Genomic DNA, 25,646 nt, shown 5'->3' with positions numbered 1-25,646 from the left:
GACTTTCATGATAAAATATCACTTTCTACATTTTCCATAAATTTCACCCAAAAACCAAATATCCCTAACTTTTTGTGAGTAGTGTGTTTGATTCTTAAACTCTGCAGCATTTTAGAGAAAAGCATACTTTAAACACTGCTTGGGACTCAGTCCCTGGTGGCTTCTCCTTGCCTCCTCCCCTTGAGTGACAGGTCTCTACTTGCGTGCATGTATAAGGAGAGATCTATCAGTTTTTGGCAGTGGGTGGAGAGATGCCATCGGAGACCCACCTTTCTGACTAGTCTCCTGTGCAGCTTGGTCCCCGGTGACTTTTAAATTATGTTTTTCATGGCTGAAATCATACAGTCAGAGCCTGATACATGCTGTGTGTGGATCAAGCAGCATGTATTAGCTGTTAGATTCTTTTTAAGTAAAAAAATATTGCATGGGTTAAAAAGGTACATTTCACTGGATGTGCTGCCTCACTCGCCATGTTTCTTGATTATTTGTGACTATTGGATAAGTCCGTAGAGGCGTGCACCCCCCTTGTCACATTGTCAGTGCTGCTGCTTTTAGTTAGGTGTATTCATGTACAGCGTCACACACTGTATATACAGTATAATTCAAAATTATACATTCCCCAATGTAAATTAAGTTCATTAGCAACATTTACAATGTACAATCAGCTGTTTGCAATAAACAAATCAAACAAGAACAATTAAAATACCTCTCAACAATGTGGTTTCTATAAATTCAACAAAAATGTGCATTTACTGATTACTGTAATCTCAGAACTATTCAACCACTTAACGACAAGTGTCTTTAGTACTTTAGGGCAGCACGGCGGCTCAGTGGTTAGCACTGGAACTTGTATGTTTTCCCTGTGTTTCTGTGGGTTTCCTTGGGTTCACCAGTTTCCTCCCACACTCTAAAGACATACTGATAGGGAATTTAGATTTATTATTCCAACTGTATCTTTACGGACATTGAATGTCATTGTTATTTTTTTTTGCATTTTGTTTTCTTGTTTTTGCAATACAATGGTCTCTTCTCTTTTCACTTTTTGGCCCACTCTCCTGTCATACTTCTAATATGCTATCAAACGTCTCAGTGAACAAACCCCTAGCTAGTCCAAGTATTTGATGTCTTATATGAAGTCCTTGATTGGTTGCATTGTTCTACCCGAGACAATATCTGATTTGCAAATGTGTGGTCTTATGAGGGATTTGAATAATTTTGGGACTGCAGTAATGGTGAAAAGTGGTATTTTGTTATGAATTTGGATAAACCACTTGTTATATTTATTGTGTTGTTATCTAAATTGTTCTGAAAACCACAGAATGTTTTCTAAATTGATATAATATATTAACATTATAAGTTCATGCTAAAAACATACAACTCTGCCCTTCACCTCTCCAAACAAACCTATTTCAACACCCTCATCACCTCACTGTCAAATAACCCTAAACATCTCTTTGACACTTTCCAGTCCCTACTCAACCCAAGAGAGCAGGCCCCAACCACAGATCTCCACGCTGACGATCTGGCCAATTACTTCAAAGAAAAAATTGACCACATTCGACAGGAAATCATCTCCCAATCTCTTCATAACATGCACTGTCCTCCCTCCCCCACTGCATCTACTTCACTCTCTGATTTTGAACCAGTTACAGAAGAAGAAGTAAGCAGGCTCCTTGCATCTTCTCGCCCGACCACTTGCACCAGTGACCCCATTCCGTCACATCTCCTCCAGTCCCTTTCCCCGGCTGTCACCTCTCACCTAACAAAAATATTCAACCTTTCTCTCACTTCCGGTATTTTTCCCTCCTCATTTAAGCATGCCATCATACATCCATTACTTAAAAAACCCTCCCTCGACCAAAACTGTGCGGCTAATTATAGACCTGTCTCTAATCTTCCCTTCATCTCTAAACTCCTCGAACTCCTGGCCCACTCCCGTCTTACCCGCTATCTCTCAGATAACTCTCTTCTCGACCCTCTTCAATCTGGCTTCCGCTCTTTACACTCTACTGAAACTGCCCTCACTAAAGTCTCTAATGACCTACTAACAGCTAAATCTAATGGTCACTACTCCATGCTAATTCTCTTGGATCTCTCCGCAGCATTCGACACTGTGAATCATCAGCTCCTCCTCACTATGCTCTGCTCCATCGGCCTGAAGGACACCGTTCTCTCCTGGTTCTCCTCCTATCTCTCTGACCGATCCTTCACTGTATGTTTTGCTGGTTCCTCCTCCTCTCACCTTCCCCTTACTGTTGGGGTTCCTCAAGGATCAGTCCTAGGCCCCCTCCTCTTCTCTTTGTACACTGCCCCTATTGGACAAACAATCAGTAGATTTGGTTTCCAGTACCATCTCTATGCTGACGACACCCAATTATACACCTCTTCTCCCGTTATCACGCCGACCTTTTTAGAAAACACCAGTGATTGTCTTACCGCTGTCTCTAACATCATGTCCTCCCTCTATCTGAAACTGAACCTGTCAAAAACTGAACTCCTCGTGTTCTCTCCCTCTACTAACCTACCTTTGCCTGACATTGCCATCTCCGTGTGCGGTTCCATCATTACTCCAAAGCAACATGCTCGCTGCCTTGGGGTCATCCTTGATTCCGAGCTTTCATTCACCCCCCACATCCGATCACTGGCTCGCTCTTCTTATCTGCATCTCAAAAACATTTCTAGAATTCGCCCTTTTCTTACTTTCGACTCTGCAAAAACTCTTACTGTTTCACTTATTCATTCTCGTCTGGACTATTGTAACTCTCTACTAATCGGCCTCCCTCTTACCAAACTCTCCCCGCTCCAATCTGTCCTGAATGCTGCAGCCAGGATCATATTCCTCACCAACCGTTACACCGATGCCTCTACCTTGCGCCAGTCATTACACCGGCTACCCATCCACTCCAGAATCCAGTACAAAACTACTACCCTCATCCACAAAGCACTCCATGGCTCAGCACCACCGTACATCTCCTCTCTGGTCTCAGTCTACCAACCTACCAGTGCCCTCCGCTCCGCTAATGACCTCAGGTTAGCATCCTCAATAATTAGAACCTCCCCCTCCCGTCTCCAAGACTTTACACGTGCTGCGCCGATTCTTTGGAATGCACTACCTAGGTTAATACAATTAATCCCCAATCCCCACAGTTTTAAGCGCACCCTAAAAACTCATTTGTTCAGATTGGCCTACCGCCTCAATGCATTAACCTAACCATCCCTGTGTGGCCTATTAAAAAAAAAAAAAACATAATCAGGTTCCGCGCATCGTGTTCTCATACACTTCATGCAGTTAATAGCTCTCTGTGTCTGTACTGTTACATACTTAGGCAGTTAACTGGTTCATGCAGCTTTACATGAACACCCGAGCCTTACACTATGGCTGGTCCAAATAACTAAAGCAATTGTTACCATCCACCTCTCATGTCTCCCCTTTTCCTCATAGTTTGTAAGCTTGTGAGCAGGGCCCTCATTCCTCCTGGTATCTGTTTTGAACTGTGATTTCTGTTATGCTGTAATGTCTATTGTCTGTACAAGTCCCCTCTATAATTTGTAAAGCGCTGCGGAATATGTTGGTGCTTTATAAATAAAAATTATTATGATATTATTATTATATAATAACTCTAAATTGTAACGGGGGTTTAATAATTTTGATTGCAACTGTTGAAGAATGGGAGTCACAAAATATTATCCTACTATAGTGGTTTTGCCACCCAGAAACAAAAGTTTGATGTTTCTTTTGCCCCTCTAACCTTTCCCTAGACCTTAGGGTCACCTCTCTGTCCCATTCCTCTTGCTTACAAGCAATGTCGATCCTATGGAGAGAGGGGTCTCACAGCTGTTACCTCACTGCAGACACATGGTCTGTCTCTATGGTATGAATGACCTTTGCTCATTGAGAACCCCTTAAGCTCCAGATGATCATATGAAACTCACTGATGCAACAATACATGGGTAAAGATAAGGTTTCCAAATTAACTGTGATGTTGTGTTTGCCTTTGAAGCGCTCTCAATATAAAAGCAGTCTAATGAATATCAATCTGTGACATTTTCAGAGTTATCTGTCGGGATCACTGTGCTGGCAGTAATTGGAAAATTTGCAACTGCGTCTTCCTACTCAATTTGTTATATATATGCTGCTGAGTTGTTCCCCACAATCATCAGGTGAGATGTCTGTAGTCAAAGAAACACATTCTAAAGGCTTTCTTACTCTAGAGCTCAAGCTCATGGTCGTATCGCATGTCTATATTGTACTGATTTGTAATATGGTAACCATCTCAACCATCTCCCCCCTGCCAGGCCATACATTACCTCTATGTTTCTACAATTTTACAGCCAAGTGATGGTATCTTATATTAGATTCCAAGAGGATCTGTGACTAAAAAGATCATGGCGCACTCCAGTACATGCAATGATATGGAGCTATCCATGGTGCCAAAATGGATGAGGGGATCGATTCCAGTCCATCGACAATGTTAGTAGTCTCTGTATGCTGGACGGCAGGCTCGTGAATCTTTTATCTTCTCGGATTCCCAACGCAGCTTTTAATTAGCTGGGTTGGCACAATGTCATCAATGTATCATGCTGCAATGATTACGTTGAACCAGCTCGGCTAATCAAAAGCCATGCCAAGGATCCTGGAAGGAAAGCTATTCATGAACCTCACATGACTATTGGGCAGTAGTCCCGCAAATCGATCCGCTCTTCCCTAGGAGGCATCATACAACGCCACCCGAAAAGCCATGGCTACATAATACGAACCAACAGGGAAACCCATGCTATGCAGCTCTCGGTGTACTGTATTTGTGCCAATGTTATGCCAAGGAAGATATGGAACTCTGCAGTTATTGTGTCAGCAGAGCGTTGTCAACTTTTATGCACAATGCATCTCATCACTTGGCGTTCCCCCTCTTTCAGTAGTTTGCAACTTTATGTCTGAATTGCTGTAGTTCCTAAACTCTTCAGTAATCCCACTTACAGTTGATGTAAGAATATTTAAGAGGGAAGAAATATCCTTGTGACCTGTTACAATGGTGACATCCTATTTCAGGACTACGCTGGTATCAGTGAGCTTTTTAGAATGACCCATTCTTTCACAAATGTTTGAAAAGGCAGTCAGCCTGGCGAAGGGCTACACTTTGTACACCTGTGGCAATGGGACTGAATGATAGTCCTGAATTCAGTGATTTAGAGGGGAGTCCCAATACTTTCATCCATATAGGGTATGTTTAACAGTATTATTGTTTAGCTCAGCAACACCAAAAGAAAATCTACACCTACCTGCTCCTCTTGGATCCATTTCTGTGGTGCAGTTTTTTAGATGAAGGCAGTCACTATATCTTTTGAAGAGCTCATCTAAATCCAAGTATGTTATGAATGCCACAACCCCAGCTCTCAAGGCAGCATTGCTGAGCAGCATAGCACTATGTACATAAGTATCGTATTTTGAGGACTATAAGACGCACCAGACCATAAGATGCACCCCAAATTTTCTGGAGGAAAATAGGAAACAAAAAATGAAATAATTTTAAGGTAGCTTACCAGGGGGGTCGGCTGTGGAGGAGCGGGGTCCCAGGAGGCAGGGTCGCTGCTGCAGGAAGCTGGCGGTGGTGGAGGCAGGAGTGGGGTGATTCTGCAGGCCCCGGGCTCAGAGAAAGGGAAGCTTGGCGATGCGAGGGTGCGACGGGACCTGGGCTTTTACAAAATGTCATGGGTTCCCTCTCTTCCCATCCTTTTCACTGTGGTGGGCTTTGGGAAAATGGCTGGCGGAGGCGGCGAATGCACAGATTGAGATATTGGGAGGCAAAATCCACCGCAGCCTCCTCCCCCCTGATAAACTACAGTCGGATTATAAGATGCACCCCAATTTTCCCCCAAAATTTGGGGATAAGAAAGTGCATTTTATAATCTGAAAAATACGGTACATTTTTATGTTTATTATCATTATTTCACCATAAAATACTATTATATTATTTTTACTGTAGTTTTTTTCTATATTCCAGGCAGAATGGAGTAGGGCTTTGCTCTATGACAGCTCGGTTAGCTGGGATCATAGCACCGCTCATTAGTCTTCTGGACAAATATCATCCTGCTATACCAATGGCCATTTATGGAAGTGGGCCGATTATCGGGGGTCTTTTTTGCTTCCTTTTACCAGAGACACTGGGCAAGAATCTTCAGGATCATACATTTGAAGTCAATAATATTCCAAGGTAAATTTGTCCTACAGATCTAAACTATTTTAGATTTGAGAATAATGCTGCATGTCAGAGATTTACTACCGCAGCATCAATGATGTTAATAGTATCTGGCATTCTTCTTGGCTGATCACTGCATGAATAGATGTAGAATTGGGGACCCCAGGACTGAATTCTAATTCTATATTATTTGCCAGTGATACAACATTATCAGGCGTTATGTTCATAGATTTATTTTGCTATGTTCACTAATGAATGCAAATGTCTTCTTTCAGGTCAGACAGTTTGCCAAAGGACAACTTAAGTAATTCACAGACACTGCATGGTGAATCGGAGGAGAAGAAGAGCACCCAGTTATAAAGGACAAATATCTACATATCATTACATACTGAGAATTATTATTTCTACAAGGACCCAATAACCCCACTAATAATAATAATGGAAGAAGTGCATTTAGAATCCATTGTATACGTATACCCTGTGAATGACGAATCTGCTAAATAACAATGTCATCGCATTTGAAGGGTGTTTGTGAAGATCCTATTGAATAAAAAAGACTACACAAATATACAGCCTGGGTGGAATTATATATTATATGGAACTTGGGTTGTGTTCATACTTTTTGTTTATCTGTTCTTTTTTTAACAAACAATTGTAGAACTTTTTCTAAAAATAAATGCACAAAGGGCTTCGATCAGACACCCTATGTGCTAGATGTAAAATTTCCCCGGCTAACATGCTTCATATGATGTGGACATGCTCCGCTTTGGAAACTTTCTTCTGTATGAAGCAGGAGCTCACAGGATCCTAATTCTGTTTATAAGTCTCATTTGTCTTTTCTAAATGGAGGCTACAAATGGAGAGGATAAACGGATGTGTGAACAAGAGCATTAGTGCTTTCACATTGCGTTTAATTACACGTTCAAGGGTCCCGTCCGGGCTTGTGTCCATACCCCCACAAAATGGGATTCTGACATATTTGCCGGGCGATAGACTATAATGGTGCTGGCAGAACAACAATGAGCTCTGCCGTACATCATTTCCAGGCGTATACGCCTACTGGAGGCGGACACCCGGACGCAGTCTACTACATCTGGGTGTCCACCTCCAGTAGGCGTAAACGCTCAAAGATGATGCATGGGTGAGCATACGTTTGCTCTGCCAGCACCATTATAGTCTATTGCCCCGTCAGCACATATGTTCAAATCTCGTTTTACGGGTGGTTCTGACGCAAGCCATGACAAGACCCACAAACCTCTAACTAAACGCAATGTTAAAGCACCCTTAGAATTGTGATTTCTGTTATGTCTAGCAATTTTTTTTCAGTGTATTATGCACTTAAATTAAACTGGTCACAAAGTATTTGCTAATGGAATGCACCTACTTTGGATCAAGGTGTTTCCACTCTCTACAAGACAGAACATTTTCATCTAGACTTTAACTTGTCCACTTCGACATGTTTCTAATGGTTCAGAATGGGTTAAAATAATTTAAGAAGCAATATCAACCTCCCCATTTCCATGCCACTTCTGCTCCAGGGTTGCCCAGTCCCTACACTGATAAAGTCCCGTCTCAGGGACAGTTGGCCAGCTGCAGCAAGTCATTGGCTGAGGTGGGTCACTGTTGCTATCGGCTGAGGGATCATTGCATCTCATTCGAGAGCTAATAGGAAGTACAGAATAGTTGTGCACTTGGGAAGCACTGGATTGGGAGCAGCAAAGTGAGTAGTGTTTTTTAATGATCTTTTTACAATTTTTTTTTCAATTTCCAAAGTGGAAAGCATTTTTATTAGTAGTGGACTTGACATTTACTGTATATGTGGATCCAATGTTGCCAGTGTTCAACCAACAAACATTCTAGTGCTTTGTTTGTTTTCAGGACATTAATCAACATCAGGACATGAAACGTGAAAAGAAATATAGATTAGCATAATAGAAAAAGTTATTTTTGTTTATGGTACACTAAGTTATAGAATGTGGCCTACTTTAAAAGTTTTACTTTCCTTTTACCAGAATATCCCCTATTTAAATGAAGTAATCTTTGTAAAAAGTAAAAAAAAAGTAAGACGTCAGCGCCGATATTATGCTGCTGCGCTCTTACTTCCATTGGATGAATGTCACACAAGCACAAGAAGTGAGATTGCAGCAGCCCAATAGCGATTGCAGGACTCACATGGCTTAAAATCAAACAAACAAGGCAGCATTCGGCAGCGCTATAGCATGCAAGCATGAAATCTGAAAATTGAAATGCATTACTGCAATAGAAATATGAAAAATTGAAAATGCCTCAGGCGTTTTTAATCACAGCAGGATCACTACCCCTTCACAGAGATATTAGACTTTAGTCTAGGAGAGAATTCACATTAGGTTCCCATAGAGTTTAGACTGTCTAAAAGAGGATTGGCATTAAGATAGGTCCTGGAAATGAAAATCGCCTTAACGTGGCTTCCAGGTACACATGAATTGGCCAATTTATGCGCTAAGCATTCTCAATTTTTCATATTTGCAATGCATTAATGCAATTGAATTTTTATATTTCATGTATGCATGCTATAGCGCTACAGAGTGCTGCCTTATTTGTTTAATTGTATATGAGTTGGCGACTCTAGGTAGGCACCTTTTCACACCTAATTCATGTTTGGATGTGACGGACAGTTTTTTAACTTGTATTACATGGCTTAAAATGTCTTGCGAACCCCAGCATACTGGGAACCAACAAATCTGGAACAGTGCGGGTGGTGAGTATGTTATTTTTTCATGTTACACGATCTACTTAATTTAAAAAGGTATCATCCAGGTAGTGAACAACCTACTCTGTGTGACTGCAGACTTATGAATACCCCCCAGCTATGCACTGTGCACTGTGGGGATTTACCGGTTTCTGAGGCTGGACCAGCAGGTTTGTATGTATTATACATACTCCCGGCCAGAACTCGACTAGTGGGTGCGGCCTTGCTCCATACACTTGTATTGAGCAAGGCTACGCCCACTGGATGACCATGCCCACTGGACAGCTACCCCCACAGGATAGCCGCGTTACTAGAGGTGGTGCGGCCTCGATCAATAAAAGGGTATGAATTGAGGCTGCGCCCACTAGTGAGCTCTAGCCGGGAGTATGCATAACGCATACAAACCCTACGTTACTGACTCAGAAACCCGTAAATCATCGCAGTGCACAATTATGTTAATTGAGGATATCTTTTGAGAAAGGTTATAAAGCAAAATAGCCAATTGCTCTTTTGACCAGCGTATGAAAATGCCGAGCTGTACTAGATTGAGACACTTCTACATTTACTTGATCTTGGCAGGAGAAAAAATTTAATACAGCTTTAATCCAAATACATATTTATTATGCAACATTAAAAAACAAAAGCCTTACCACAGACTGAGGTGTATAAGATTTATAAAAGAATTTCATGAGGGTAGAATTACAATACAAAGGTCATATATTGATAGATTTCACATTTTATGCATAAACTCTAAAAAAACAATCTTACAAATAATAAATTACAATGTCGAATATTTTAAAATTCTAAAATCTGTTTAGAAATGCATAGAAAATCTAAAGAAATATAATCAGTGTTGTATCTTCTTCAAGATCTGTCAGTTATAAGACAACTTCATGTGCTCTAAAAAACATTCTGTGGGCAAATTCCACCCAATTTAAATCCACTGTGACCCATTATAAGCTGGGTTAAGACGGCCATAACATAAAATTTGTCTACGCTTCGCCATTTTCGTGGAAGCGGTTAATAATCTCTGTCCCCCAATGGCACATTTCAGAGGGTTTTTTTTTAACATTGCTGTTCCATGCTTCCAATGGTTGATACAGTAAACCACTTCCAAGAGGTTCTTCCTCTTGGCCAAGTGTGCAAATTTATGGTAGAGGCTAGCTATTTCATGCTTACTTATTCTGACTGAAACAGTTGAAATGTAGAACCTACAATTTTATTTTCTAAATTCTGTTCCTTTACGTGCACTTTTTGAGTGCCTAACATGGCTATAATAATACTCTGGCCAAGAGACATTCGTAGAACAGTTCATGGAGACAGTAGTGATATTTCATTGATTTATATTGTTGGTCTTTATAATGCAGGCTGACATCGCCTTATTACAGGAGACACTTAAGGAAATAATCATTTTTGTGTTGGTTTTGAATTACCAAAAGTAACAAATACCACACCGGTTTCATTTCCTTTGTTATTGGAGTTGTCTACAGATGAGATGACATTTCTTCTAAGAAGAGGAGAAGCAGTCACTTCATAACGAGGAGGAGGAGACACAAACTCAAATGTTGAAGAACTGTGAGTGTCTGATTGTTTAGTAACTGTCGTAGATGTCTTGGACCTCACAATTTTGTTGCCGTATTGATCAGATTCTTCATATTTCTCAGTAACTATTGTTGTTCCAATTAGTTTGGGACCTTCTTGCCCAGTTTTCAACTCTAATACACTTTTTTGTCTTTGAGAATTGGGACTTGGTGGCTGGTTGGAGTTTTGTTCACAAACCGCTGGAATGCTGAGTGATCCAGATGACAATGATTGTCTATTGTCACATACACTCCACTGAAGAAAAGGATCTACACACTCTAGAGGATTTATTCCATTCTGGTCTTTACCACCAACACCTTGGTTGTGCAAATTTTGAGGCACGTCTCCATTCTGGGTTGAAACTAAGCTTGATGGTAAGGAACTACTGTTTTGCTGAGAAGTCTTTCTGGCAGCAGACTCTATGGTAATGAAAGAAGGAGATGTTGGAGAAAGTCGGCTGGAGACACCAGTAGCCACATCCAGTTCTGATTTTTTATTCTCTGTTTTTTCTTGATTTGCAACTTCTGTATTCTTTTCTTGAAAAAGTTGAGTTGGTTTTTCTGCTTTTGCTTTACTAGAAACAATACTAATTTTTCTTATGTTGCTCGTAGTGTTGGTAGATGTTCCTAAAGATTCACGGAATAGACTTGAAAGACTTACAATGTCTGAATCTGATTTTAAGTTGGAAACAGCATAAAGTGCTTTCTTAATTGTTTCTTCAATTTCAAAAATTTTTGTCAGGGTTTGCTCTTTTAAATGTTTGATTTCTGCACTTGCCCTTTCAAGGTCCTCATAAGCAAGTTCCACTGATGAGACACTTTCAGAATCTTCCTTCTGCAGCTGAAATGTTTCGTCCTTTTGACTTTGTTGTTCCTTAGGAAGCGAAGAGGCATTTTCTTTTGAGTTTACTACCCAATCTGGAACAGTTTGAAACAATCCCCTCATGGATTTTACATCAACAGTGCTGGTGTTTTCCTCTAATTCTTCTACTTTTTTCAAAATCTTCTCCAACTCGTCTTGTTTTTTCAAATTTTCAAAAATATCTGTTGCCGTCTTTACATTGTCCTTCATTATTTCATCCATATGAATTGATAATCGTTGGCGTCTTGCATCTTCTGATTCCTTTTTTCGCTTGATCCTCATGACTACACTCTTGTTATCAGTATGACTAACATTCATTCTTGATTGTACCAAATCAACCGACTGTTTTAACGACGTGTCTTCAGCATGTAAATTTTCAAATAATCTCTGCTTGTTTATATCTTGTTCAGAAATTGGTCTTAAATGGTCTTCTGGCATTATATACATTGTCAGGTTAGGATCTGAAGAAGCACTGCATTCATTTAATATGTCTTCTTTCTTTTTCTGATGAAGATTTATCACACTTTCTTCCTGGCAGGTCTTATCTTGATTTGTAATCAGATAGTTTTGGCTGCATAATTTGGGTTCTTTGTGAAGGAGCATTTCCTTCTCAGATTCAGGATTTATATTTGAAGATGGATACATGCAAGCATTTAGTACATTGCTTGGAGCTTGGATGAGCGTTGTCATGTTGGCTGGTTCTAGTGTACCTTTAAAACCACATTGATCAGATTGAGTTGAAGAGTTAGAAGCTGAAGATGATGGTGTAGTTAAGGAGGCCTTGTTTTTGGGTCTAGGTGGTGGGCGTACACCTGGTAACAAGTGTTTAGGTTTTGGTGGCAGTGCTGGTTTTTGTCTTTGTATTTTATGGGTAGCTTGAGAGACATTAGCATCTTTTTCTACTGTATCTTCACAGGCATTTTCACTGAAATCTTTAGTATTTGTCATGAGATTATTCAGCTTTTCCAAGTCATCTTTTGTTGCTTCTATATCACTTGGGTTGGCAGCTTGGGACCTTTCTTGTTCAGTCACAGGAGCTGGAGAAGGAGGAGAGTTATTATCAGATGGTTGTATTGACTTTGTAATATCCTGATCTTTTCTGTTCTGAACATCAGAATTCCTTTTACATGCAGCATAGGATTGCCCTGTATTTCGGTATATCATAGCAGCTTTAAAGTCACCCTTTGATACATTTACATTAGACTTTTGGAGAGATTCAAGGGTGGATGTTAAATTACCTTTTATAACTTCTTCCTTTTCTGTTTCTCTCTGCTCTTTTGAAGCATTCTGCAATGCTCTGATGGCTGCCTTTACATCTCCCCTGACAATATCTTGATCCCTTTCCTCTTGTAGTATGTGTGCCTTATAGTCACAATCATTAAAGGGATTTAAATAGTTTTTCACATGTTTGGGTGGCACAGCATCAATGTTACTAGTTTCTGCTCTAGTGATTTCCTTAGTCTCACATGAATCTTTATCTTCCTCAGAAACACTGACCTTTTTGGTAGATGAAGTAGATGTGGGAAGACTCGCATAGGATGTCCGTTTGTCTTTAACAGTGGTCGTGACGCTTGCCGTTTGCTTTACTGTTGCATGTTCTTGATGAAATGCTGCTTGGACTGGTTGGATGACACTGCTTTCTGCTTCTTTGTTGGTAACTTGGATTTGTTGGACATTGTTTTGTATCTTGCACTGAACTTGTTTTTGGATAGTCCTAGCTTCAGCTGTGGCCTGTCTCAGATCCAGCAATGCAGATTGTAGATCGGTGCTACTGGCACTGTTATTTTGTAATGTATTAGAGTTAGGACCCACAGCACCAAACCTTTTATCCATCGTAGAGGTATCATGTTCTTCTGATGTTTGCTTAGTGTCTGTGCTTTTCTTAACTGTCGTATTGCTTTCTATAGCACTACTCAGACTTATGTTCCTTTTTTCTGTGCTGCATCCAGATAAAGGTTTCTGGGCATCTGGAACTCTGATGGTTTCATCCGCAGCACATTCTTTCACACTCTTATGAAGTTGTACAGGGTGGAACACAGGAGTAGATGTAACAAACACACATTCTGACCCTGCTTTGCTTTCATCAGTTGACTGCTTACATTGCTTGGTAGTTACCTCTTGCTTCATAGATTCACTCTGAGAATTTGTAAGAGCATCTAATTCTGATTCTGCCTGAAGACTTTTTAAGTATCCGAGATCACCTTTTTCAATGCAACTTGTGAACAACTGGACGTTTCCTTTTTCGTTCTTCTCCCGAGTCACTGAGGTTTTTGATTTGTTTTCTTTGCCACATGCAAGGAGATTCCCAATTGTGGATTTGACATTTCCTTTGAGAATATCCTCCTGAGCCATGTTAAATTGACAGTGTATTGACAGAGCATAAATAATAATTTTCACTGTACCACTTTCTGATTCCTCCATAATGATACCAGTTTTTGTAGAAGCATCTTCATTTAGCAAAATTTTAAGAGCTTTGGCTACATCATCTCTGACACTTTCTTCCTCCTCTTCTGCTGACTGGACAGGGTTCAGAAGATTGAATTTAGTTGCAATGATTTGACCGATGCTGTTTTCTTCAACCAATAGACCCTGAGCTTCCACATCAGTTCGGTGGAGAAGCTGTAGCAGGATTCTTTGGAGGTTACCTCCAACAATTTCTTCCTTTTGAATTTCCGTCATTGTCTGTGTCGCTAACTGATATTTTATCATCTTCACATGCCCACCATTATTATTTTCAATGACTATTCCTTTATGCTGAATTATATTATGGGAAAGTAACGCATCAAGCGTGTCTTTTACATTTATTTTTTTCTGTTCCATATTAGATGAGTGTTCAAAGTCAAATTTATCTAAAGGTGTCCTTTCAAAAAGCCAGGTTGCACTTTTCACATTGGCTTCGGGAATTACTTCTGTAGCTTGAGGGACTACTGAGCTTTCAGTGTCTTTCAGGCTGTCTAAGGGTTGAGATTCAAATAACCATGTACAACGCTTAACGTCACCTTTTTGATTGTCTTCTCTTTGTACTTTTACAATACCGCGATGTTCTTGATCATCTCCTTTCAAGCAGTCAATTGGTTGGTTTTCAAAGAGCCAAGTAGAAGTTCTAACATTTCCCTTCTGTACATCACTGACACTAACTAGTCTTACATATTTCCTCTGGTTGGCTTCTTGTGATTCGAAGACTTGCTTATTAAATTGGACATCACCCTTATGCACATCATCAACTGTTCTAGATGGGCATTTTTCAGTGTCAGTAATGGAATCCAACGGTTCCGTCTCGAACCTCCACCTGGCAGCCTTGACACAGCCCTTTTCAATATCTTCTTGTGTAACAGCTCTAATTACAAAAACTTCTTCATCCCTCTTGATCATGTCAAGTGGTTTTGTTTCGAATAGCCATTTTGCACCCCTCACATCTCCTTTTTGAATTTCTTCCTTTTCTACTGATTTTACTTCATGGTACATCCCTCCTTTGTCCTGGATTGCATATAATGGCTTGGTTTCAAAAAGCATAGTACAGGACTTTACATCTCCTCTTGTAAATGTTTCTTGTACCTTGTTTATCTCTTTCTCATCAGAGTCATTGTGGATTTGATCTAAAGAATATGTTTCAAAAATAAATTTTTTACCTCCAACATCTCCACCTTCGATGTCTTTTTCAGGAGGTAATTCTTGAATCCCATCTGCATGACTTGCCATAGAGTCAATTGGACAATTTTCAAAAAGCCATGTGAATTTATTTACTGAACCGACTGGTATATTTTCTTCTACAGTAATTTTCGGGTTTTGTAATGGAGCACACACTTTTGGCTTTGACTCAAAAATCTCTTTCACCCTGGAGACGTCACCTGATTGGAATTCAACACGACTAGAATACCTTATCATTTTTTTCTGTTCATAAGTAGAAGAAAGACTATCTAAATGTTCAGTTTCGAATAAATGCCTGGCTGTTTTTACATTAACATCTAGTTTGTCTGGGGAAGCATTGCTTACTTTTATATGACGCTCTTTAGAGTCTGTGATAGAATCAAGTGGTTGAGTTTCAAACATCCAAGTGTAAGAGTTAACATCACCTTGAATAGCAGGTTCCTTCTCATGTTTTTTCTCTGATTTGTCATATAACATGTCAATAGGCTGGGTCTCAAAGAGCCATCGACATTTGGCAACATCACCTTTTTGTGGTTCTTCCTTCTGGACCGTGCATTGTTCATTTTTCACATTGTTATCTGGATGAATGACGTCAACAGGTTGTGTTTCAAACATCCATCTTGCTGTTTCCACATCACCAGACATAATTTCTTGTTTTGTGATCCCCATAATGATATCTACTTTTTGGATACTTTCACTAAACTGATCCAATGGTCTTGTTTCAAACATCCACTTGTAATTTTTAACGTCACCACATATAACTTGTTCCCGACTGACAGATGTGACTTCGTGGTAATTGCCTAAACTATCTTCTATGGCATAAAGTGGAGTGCTTTCAAACAAAGCTTGATTTGTTTTCACATTCCCTATCTTAATTTCATCCTGACTGGAGACTTGAACACTTTGCCGGTTTCTATTACTCTCGTGTGGAAGTGTTTCAAATAGGTTTTTGAAAGATTTCACATCTCCCTTTATAATTTCCTCTGTGCTGGTTACATATTGTTCTCTTGAATTCTCCTCTTTTTTGGCAATTTTGTCTAGAGAACATGTCTCAAAAACATGCTTCCTTTGCTGAACATCTCCTTTTTCCTCATTTAGTAGCTCAACTTTTTTTAATTGTCCAACTTCTAAGCTGCCTTTTAGTGCTTCTATTGGTTGTGTTTCAAAAAGCCATAGTGTTGACTTCACATCTCCAGGCAATATTTCTTCTGTGGCAGCTAATTTACTATCGGTGTTATCATTTATGGAAGCAAGAGGTTGCTTTTCAAAGATACTGCACTGCTTGCTCACATCTATGCCTTGAACAGCATCTTCAGAGGGATTAAATAGTCCTTCTACTATGTTCTCTTTTATTGTATCCAATGGTTGAGTTTCGAATATCCATTTGGTTGCATTCACACCTCCTTTTGCTATCTCTTCTAATGATATTCCTCTAATAACCTTAATTGTAGATGTATCCTTATGAATTGTGTCCAAAGGTTGAGTTTCAAACAACCACCTGGCTGTTTTGACGTCATTGTTCTGAGTTTCTTCCCTACAAATAGATTTAATTTCATGAACATTGCCAGTTTTATCTCTTATTGCACACAAGGGCTCAGTCTGAAAATATTTGATTGTTTTATTCACCTCTCCTTTCAGTTCTTGTATTTCAGACTTAAGCTGAAGGATGCTGTGTTCTTCTATAGAGTTACAGCGACCAACTTCATCTAGTGATTGTGTCTCAAAGAGAATTTTGGTTCCACTCACATCACCTTTTTCAACTGGGTCTTTTAAAACTGCTTGCTGGACATCGGCATCTTCAGGAAATATTTTATTTAATGACTGAAGAGGTTGTGTTTCAAATAACCACAAAGCTGTCTTCACGTCTCCTTTAGTTTGATCTTCTCTGATTGGGGCAGATGAGGACCTTTTACCACCATTGCTAGTCTGGCCCTGAAACATCAAAGACGTGTTTTTAACATTGCCACCAAGTACAGATTCTTCTTCAGTCAGTCTTTGGTTACACTGGTGATCTCCAATTGCATCCAAATTCCAATTTTCAAAGATCCAGCGCATGGACTGTACCTCTCCTGGCAAAACTGCATCTAGGCTAACTGAAGCCTGTTGATTTGGCTCATCAGTGGTTAACAGTTCGGAAATGTCTCTGGACACAGCATGCTCCAAGTTCTTTCTTAACTCTGGATGCATATGGCGATATAGTCTTTTTAGCTCATTTACTTGTCTCTGTTCATAGAACTTGGAAAATGACTCTTTTGGTGGTGGCGGAGGCATGAAAGATTGCTCTTGTGTTCCTGGTACTGTAACAGAAAGATGTGCTGTATCGGGAGGTGGGGGAAGAGGTAGTTCAGCCTCATGTTTCTTTTCGGTAACAGCATCCATTGATAATTTCTTGATATTATCTGCCATCTTAAAAAATAAAAAGAAGAAAATTCAAGCAATTCAAGCACCAATTTTGGCTATAAATTTCTCATTTCTAACCAGATTAAAGTGAGCCTCTCGGCTAAAGCAAGACATCAAGATGTGGCCTGATGTGGATACATCCACATTAACTCCAAACCTTACTTTCCAGATTTTTTTGATTTAAAGATTCATGAGGGTTTCTCTCCATGCCACGTCTGCAGTATGTTTATAGTACGAGAATAGATACCAAGAGCTTATGTAGGCCATGACATCATCTTTTTTCAAATTGAGAACTTCACAAGGTTGCAGGCATTCATTAAAACCCCAATGTGTCTCCAAATCAGTAACTTTTGATTAAGTTGGGATTTGTATGTTTTAGCTTTTGCCTGGAAGTTCACTTTAAATTAGTTAAGACATTAGGTAATACATAATATGCTATAGATAACACTGATAAAATTCATGAAGTAATAAGGGACCAAAATATAAATTACCTAAATATACAAAATTAAGCAAATTAATCTTTATTTTAATAATAAAGGCCTAAAGGTATATTTCCCTTACCATGTTTTCATGGTTGAGACATTAATAACTTCATACAGGCTCAAACTACTATAGGGTGATCTACAAAAAGAGCTGAGAGCGGCAAAGCTTTGCTGTTTCTGTGACTTCTATAGAAATTAATGGGAGTTAAGGAATCAGCTTAGCACAGTGACCTATGCTATCTTCTTAAATCTCAAGTTACTGAGCCATGAAAGGATAAGATAAGAATAACCCTATAGGAAAATGAAAAATGGCTATTACCACAAACAAAAGTTGATTTTAATTAATAGATCTTTGACTAATAATAAGTTCCACAATAGGATGGGTTTAAAAATGTTTTTCCCATGCTGAGATAATCTTATAAATGTGCCCCTGCTGTGTACTGTGTAATGGCTGTGTCTGACCGTGGAGGAACATGGTCTGGTCATACCGCAGCTCCTAGGCAGGGCGGATGCAAAATAGAGTATACAGACATTATAGCATGGGATCAAAAATAATTATTTATTTGAAGTAAAATATCATTTAAAAACAGACTGTGAAATGTTTTACCTCATAAAAAGAATCAGATGTGATCCCTGCTGTAATGTCTGTATACTCCTTCCCGCCCTGGAGATGTGGTATAATCAGACACAGCCATTACACAGTACACAGCAGGGGCACATTTATAAGATTATTTTAGCATAGGAACATTTTATTTAAACACATACAATTGTGGAAATTATTATTATTCTAAAATCTATTGATTAAAATGAACTTGTGGTCGTAGGAAAACCCCTTTAAGTCAGGCTTTCCATTGTGTATTTTGACAGCTGATTTCAGCTTCTGAACAGGGAGATACCATTGTGAGGGTGGAAACAAGAGGGATCTGTGCTGCCGTCTTATTCCACACTGGATATAACCATGTTCCCAGGAATGTTAGATGGATTCCTGTGTACTATGGATCAGCAGGCAGAGAAGGCTAGTATCAGCAATAACAGAGATATTCCCTGTCACATGCTTCTTTTCAGTGAGGTATGGCAGCTGCTGCCTCTATGTGTATGTAGTGCGAAACCTTTACTAACCTTTTAGAAACAGCTGTGTGCCATAACAGATTAACCCTTCATATGCATCAGTGTCTTCTTACCGCTTTCAATAAATGAGTTCTGTAGAAGCTGCTATATCCTCCTCTTGCACATTAATGAAGCACTCCCATCAGAAATGTTATCCTCTTACTAAATTGCAATCATCATATTACAATTGCTCATTTTGCCCTCATAACCAGTGAATTCTTCTGTTTTCTATTAGGTCAATGACATCACATAATTAAAAACTGATTAGCTGAATCTTTCTAAGCTCTATGTGGAAACAGGAGGTCCATTTTCCCTGCACAAGTCATGAGTTACTGCAAACGTCTATGGCAGGGAGAAGGAGTGAAGCATCTGGGTCAGAAATTGAAGAGGGGAATGATAAATGCAGGGACCAGAGACATCCTGTTTCTACATAGAGTGGAGAAAAGAGAATAATTACCTGGGTAGAAAGGCAAAATGAGCAATTGTAAGTACACAGTGCTATATAATGTGATGACTGCAATATATTATGCGAGTAAAAACTTTGATGGGAGGATGGCTTCTTTATTTATAGGCAAAAGTATTTAGCTTGTTTTAATCTGGGCTGGATGATACATTACATGGCTAATAAATAACACTAGTCTCTATGTGGTAATGTTTAGGTTCCTGGCAGGAAATTAGGAAAATTTCCACTTGATGATTTGTTTTTTTTTTTATCTGAATGCATTGGTAAATTAATTACCGGTAACCAAATTTCTGAAACCCATGTTTCAAATTTCTATACCCTGTTATTATTCAGGTTTTGTATATATAGAATTAATTCCCACCTTACAGATGTTACCTCCCAGAGCGGATCAAAATCTCACTCAGCGTAAATGAAGTTTAAACCTGCATTCCTTTAATTATTATGGAAGTTATGAGATTTGCTAATGATATGTATTTAAGAAAAGGCATACAATTGGATTTACCTTCACTTTGTATGCTTTTCTTAGAATAGATAGCTGCAGGTAGCCAGCACTTGATTTAAAGGGAAGATATCATCAGAAAATTACCACACTGTGTTTGTGTTCAATATATTTTTTAAATAATGTTATTTTTTAAAGATCACAATTTTAATAAAAGATAGAAATGTTTCTATTTTCCCACTGGCCACGAGAACTTTATTAAATATTAACTTCCTTTCGTTTCAGGAAACAATACATGTACATTAGTCACTATGAACAGACTTCGAGCCTATGTTTTGCATTGAAGCATCTAATGAGCGTGCGTAAAGGCCATTGTGAAGGGAAGGGGAGCAGGATCAGCCGTGGCATCACCTATTGTGATTGGTGGATCCTGTGTTATCAGCTGTGTATAGAGGTGATACCAGTCATTGTAATCCTGTCTCTGATGATTAGGAGTCTGCTGAAAACACTTCCTGAAAGGACAGCAAGTATGTGTCTAAAAAGGCCCCGGTGGCTAGTGTGAACATTTTAAGATTATGATTTTTTTATCTTTTTTTGTCAAGATCACGTTTTGTAAAAAAAAACAACATTGTCAAAAATTATAAAATATACATGTAACGCAAAAATCTGATTTAAACAATAGATAAGTTTCTGATGATAGCTTCCCTTTACACTTCTGCCAATGTAGTGGAGATCTATATAAAAAAATGGATATCTAACGACTTCTAAAATATATAATTACGGTTTTTATTAGCGCAGAATTTTGTACCTAAAAATTAGAATAGTATTCAAGGAAAGACATTCACTGAGACTGAAATTAAGTAAGGAAAAGAAATTTAGACTATTTGTTCCTTAAACTACAGATAATCCAGTAACGTTTAACAAATCAAATTGATTACTTTCAACATTGTGTACAATGATTTCTTGATTTTGAAGCATTTCTGCAAGTGAGCGATTTCTTACACTAGATATGACCTGCTATTTCTTGGTTCAGTCCGATAAAAACATGATCATATGTTCAAAATTAAAAGTTAACTCTACCTTTTCGTGTATATCAGGTTTTCTTCTTCTCTTTTCTGATTTCTATTTAGTTTCTGTGAATGGGAAATTTACAATTGAAGCTTTCCTAAACACTGCTTACAACAATTTTGTAATTACCCACCGCTTACAAGTTACTAAGTTGTCTGTGCACCATCCTCTTTTTAATTCATGCTCTGATTCATATGAGAAAGACGTCTATTCCAATGAACTGACTTATTTTTCTCTCAAATAAATCAATAATCAATAAATATTTATGAAAGTTTATTTTTTTATGTAAAATCCTACATTTACATTTTTTTCTGGTTAATTGGAATCTGTCAGCTGGTTTTTGCTACCTCATCTAATAGCAGCATAATGTAGCAATAGAGACCCTGATTCCAGCGATGTGTCACTTAGTTTACTGGGTGCAGCAGCTGTGACACAATCAGAGTTCTTAGATGTAGCATATAGCAGAGCTCAAAAGCTGCCTCCGCCCACACCAGGCTCTGTATGTACATAGTCTATTGACAGTGAGCTGCTTATCACAGGAGAGGGCACAGTTTAGACGATTGCTCATTGCACCAGCTAGTCACAACAATGATAATACCCTGATGATAAAACCTTCACTGTAAGTAAACAACAGCACACAGTCTAGTAAGTGACACATCGTTGAAATCAGTGTTTCAGCCCCTACCTCATGCTGTCCTTAGATTACATAGTAAAAGTCTGCTGACAGATTCTCTTTAGGAATAGTTTCTATAGAAACAATATGGAAAAGTTCATATAAATACTGAGGGCTTATTAATTTAGTCAGGAAACGGAAATTATTTTATTTTAATTTTTTTTTTTTAGAAATCTGTTACTGAGGATAACCCTGGCACCAAGGATTGAGCATTTATATTCTAATGTTTAGATGGGTACGGTAATTCCTGATGCCCAGACTATCTATTGTCCTACACATAGGTGTCTGGATATATGACATTTTGTGTTCCGATACATTGGTGTGCCGGAATAGCAATAGGTGAAAATATCATGGAGCAGCAATGTAGAGAATGCAATACATACTGGTTTGTATTTCTGGTATTGTCCTCTGCAGACGGCAGCTGTCTCGACAATGTGTAAGCTCCCTCACGGAGGGTAAGATCTACTTGTCTTTGATGAAACTTTCCAGTGACGTATCTGTCTATATCAATGACAGCTTTCTTCACCTGAAATAAAACATTTGCACTGCTTATTAGAAGTTATTCATAGTTTTTTTACATTTTGTGATTTTACTAGCTCATGCCTTAATTGTCCTCCTCATATTGGGTGGATTCATAGCTTAAAGGAATATTCCCATCTTAGACATTAACTTATCTTTTAGATATGCCATAAAGGTCTGATAGAGGTAGTCTACCTCACTTATTATAAGAATGGCTCCACCAGGAATGGAGAGAACACTGTGCAAGGCTCTCTCCATTTGTATCTTGAGAGTTCGGAAAATAGCCCCAAATACCAAGAGATCCATCAATTAAAATCTTAAATGATTGCCACAAGACCTCCTTCTCTCCTCCACACTTATTCACTCCTCATCCAACCGCCTCCAAGACTTCTCCCCAATATCCCCATCCTCTGGAATTCTCTGCCCCAACACGTCCGACTATCAACCACATTCGGATCTTTCAGATGGAACCTGAAAACCCATCTCTTCAGGAAAGCCTACAGCCTGCACTTACCCCGCTGCCTCCTCATCACTACAGGAGATACTGCGTGACCAATACCGGAGCTCCTGCAACCCCCAACCTACTGTCTCCTTCCCCATAATCCTGCAGAATGTAAGCCCGCAAGGGCAGGGTCCTCGCCCCTCTGTATCAGTCTGTAACTGTTAGTTTGCTTACTGTAAGTGATATCTGTAACTTGTATGTAACCCCTTCTCATGTACAGTGTAGCGCCCCCACTGCCGCAGGGCCGAGGGGTACCCGGTACCGGGCCTCTGAGTCTCTGCTCTGGGGGTTGTCACGGTGGCTAGACCCGGTCCGTGACCCTGCTGAGGGGCGTACAATGATAGGTGTGCGTGATGGTGATGATGTTGTAGTGGTGCGGTGCAGGTTGCAGTAAATAACGAGGACACCAGGTTGCAGTCTCTTTACCTCTTTACTGAAGGCTTCAGGATCCTCAATCCGGAATACGGTTAACCGGGCTGCGCAAGCCTGGCCGGTCCGATGGCACATCCAGGGCTCCCTTTGCAGGTGGAAATCTGTGCCTACCTTCTAGCGCTTGTGTGTTGTAGTCCTTCCCTGCTAAGCACCACGGGATAGTCCTCACAACTGTTGTGTCTGTTTCTCGTGTTCCCTCACACCTCGATTCTGATGTTCTTCCACGTCCCCCAGATCTTATGGTTAGGACGCACCCGTATGACGGGGAGGCTCGGAGCTCTTCCGGGACTCTAGCGTCGCCCCACTCCTGTTGTTACCCCCCTGTGTCTTCCTAGGTCAATTGGGTGAGACAGCCCGCCTATAACTGACTGTCCTGCCGTAGGTTTGAAGTTTGGCCTGGAGCTCTATACTTCCTCGGCGTTCCGGCCACCGGCTACGCGCCTCAGTAGGATGTTGCCTCGATCTTACAGCACGACTCCCACTGGTATTTCTCCTTGTTGCGTTGATCTCGTTTCTCACTCAGCACAATATACCTCGCTTCTTGTCCTTTCTTCCGTACCGCCGCGATCAGGTGCAGGCACGGTCCCGTAACGTTCTCTCTGTTCGCTAGGCCTCTGTCAGGATCCCACCCCTGACAGGGACCCCTCTGAATCTTCCCCTACAACACCCTCTGCCACAAGGTGTTGCCTGGTTCCAACCCAGTCAGCTTTCTCCTCTAACTTCCTGCCTAACCCCCAGTTTTACCAGATTGTGAGGAGTGGCCTAATACATAGAACCCTTAGCTCCCCCTGGAGGCCAGACTGTGAAATGTATTGGTGTCTGTGATACCTGGTCAGATGAACTCCGTCAGTGCCATCAGACGTACCATAGCCCCCCTTAGCGGCGGAGCAACAGTACTGCAACGACCAGGACTCTGGGGCGCTGCATACAGCACCATGGAATCAATGGTGCTATATAAATAATAATAATAATAATAATGGGTTGACTGTAATGAAAAGCATGTTCATCCCATGTTTAGTTTACCTGATGATTACTCTACCACTTTGACTAAGGAATATTTCATGTATGGAACCATGGTTGTACTGTAACTACAGCCATACCACTTAGGGCCTAGAAGCTGAAGGGCCAATAAAATTGGCACCGTAAAATAAGGGAGATTTTTAGTTTTGCAATTAATTGATTATCACATAGAATTATACCTATTCAGAACAGATAAAATAAAGTTAAAACCCCACTTGAGTCTTCATAGCCATTCATCATCGACGCTGATACTTTTAAACCCTTAACCTCCATGTTAGGGTATTATTAACACTAGTCTTCTTCAGATCCTAATCTCCAAATCCTCCAAATCTCCAAACCTCCAAGTCGTCTTCAGATCTAGATCTCCAAATCCTCTCTTCTGAACCACTAGGTGTATGACCAAGAATACTATGACCTACCGCTAAGATACTACATGTGGAAAGTTGACACATAGTGTACAATGGGAACCACCTCAGTCATTTTCACAAGGGCACCAAATGTTTAAAACTTTCTTTTTAAATATGCTGCATTTGTCCTTGAAATTTGATCCTTTTATGGAATGGAAATACAATTGTGACTTTCTCTTGTCTAGTACCACTTTGTGGATTTTTCAGATCTATAAATTCTAGTTTTGCCCCCGTATTTTTTGTGCAGGACAAAATGGCCCCATATACTTTAGATAAAACTTAGCCGAGCTCGTTACTTGGGGGCCTTCTGACACTCTCCCAACAGATAGCGATGAAGAAGAGTGGGATCAGGCAGGTTCATCTCAAACACCAGGTCCATGTGTTAGTGGGAGATATTGAAAGGAGAGAGGAGCGTACATGTGTAAGTAAGACTTGGGAAAGATGACTGTTAGCAGAACTAGATCAGCCAACATATATTTAAGATATATGGACTGTATTGAAGGCATCCCTAACATAAGGCCCAATCTTTAAAAGAAACCAAACACATCATAAAATGATATTTTCCTGCAGATATAGGGTTAATCTGCAGGTAAATAGCGCTACAATGCTTCCCAGCTGCCTCACTCAAAGTGCGGTTACTGGGAGAACATGAACTTATTTCCTCCCGGGAGCCACAATTTTTCAGTCACGGAGGAGTACATGGTGTGGATACATTGACGGGTCATAGTACTTTGATAAACAGCTCACTCCGCATATACATGCTGCAGAGCAGGCTGTCAATCAAAGTTCTTACAGCCGCCACACACAGCATAATGACTGGTGATTGTAGCTGCCCCATGCATGCCCCGTGACTGAAAGCTATCGGTTCCTGTGAAGAAATAAGTTCATTTTCTCCTGGTAGCCACACTTCAGTAAAGCAGTCAGAAAACATTCAAACGCTATATCCTAGCCAATTATCCTTATATTAGAAGGTAAATAGCATTTTCTGAGGTTCCCTTTATGAGAAGAGAGGGCCAAAGCAATCTCAATCCTTACCGTCTTGAAAAACCCATACATTTTCTTCTGACTCTGGCCCCAGGTATCCTGTTCTCCATCACATCATGCTCACAGGAATCTACAAAT

The 25,646-nt window shown here is 39.9% G+C and overlaps 2 protein-coding genes across 4 annotated transcripts in view; one reads left to right on the top strand and one right to left on the bottom strand.

Moving 5' to 3' along the window:
- The window catches only part of LOC143781819 (solute carrier family 22 member 13-like), a 36,769-nt gene extending 30,007 nt beyond the window's left edge, over positions 1 to 6,762 (top strand). Inside the window, exons 8-10 of the mRNA XM_077268684.1 lie at positions 4,053 to 4,161; positions 6,000 to 6,209; positions 6,470 to 6,762. Coding sequence (XP_077124799.1) covers positions 4,053 to 4,161; positions 6,000 to 6,209; positions 6,470 to 6,554 — 404 coding nt within the window. The 3' untranslated portion in view covers positions 6,555 to 6,762. The remainder of the gene's footprint in view (positions 1 to 4,052; positions 4,162 to 5,999; positions 6,210 to 6,469) is intronic.
- Positions 6,763 to 9,571: 2,809 nt separating this feature from the next.
- XIRP1 (xin actin binding repeat containing 1) overlaps positions 9,572 to 25,646 on the bottom strand; it is a 28,556-nt gene continuing 12,481 nt past the window's right edge. Inside the window, exons 2-4 of one of the 3 annotated variants that reach the window (XM_077268681.1) lie at positions 22,028 to 22,170; positions 20,984 to 21,036; positions 9,572 to 17,418 (exon numbers count right to left, since the gene is read on the bottom strand). In XM_077268681.1, coding sequence (XP_077124796.1) covers positions 10,330 to 17,418 — 7,089 coding nt within the window. In that variant the 5' untranslated portion in view covers positions 20,984 to 21,036; positions 22,028 to 22,170 and the 3' untranslated portion in view covers positions 9,572 to 10,329. Of the gene's footprint in view, positions 17,419 to 20,983; positions 21,037 to 22,027; positions 22,446 to 25,646 lie in introns of those variants that run through there. The other 2 variants (XM_077268683.1, XM_077268682.1) reach the window with 2 other exon arrangements.

Source organism: Ranitomeya variabilis, chromosome 6 (assembly GCF_051348905.1).
Source record: "Ranitomeya variabilis isolate aRanVar5 chromosome 6, aRanVar5.hap1, whole genome shotgun sequence".
In the NCBI taxonomy this organism is placed as follows: domain Eukaryota; kingdom Metazoa; phylum Chordata; class Amphibia; order Anura; family Dendrobatidae; genus Ranitomeya; species Ranitomeya variabilis.
The sequence above is the reverse complement of the archived record's forward strand: the minus strand, read 5'-3'. Positions and strand labels throughout refer to the sequence as shown.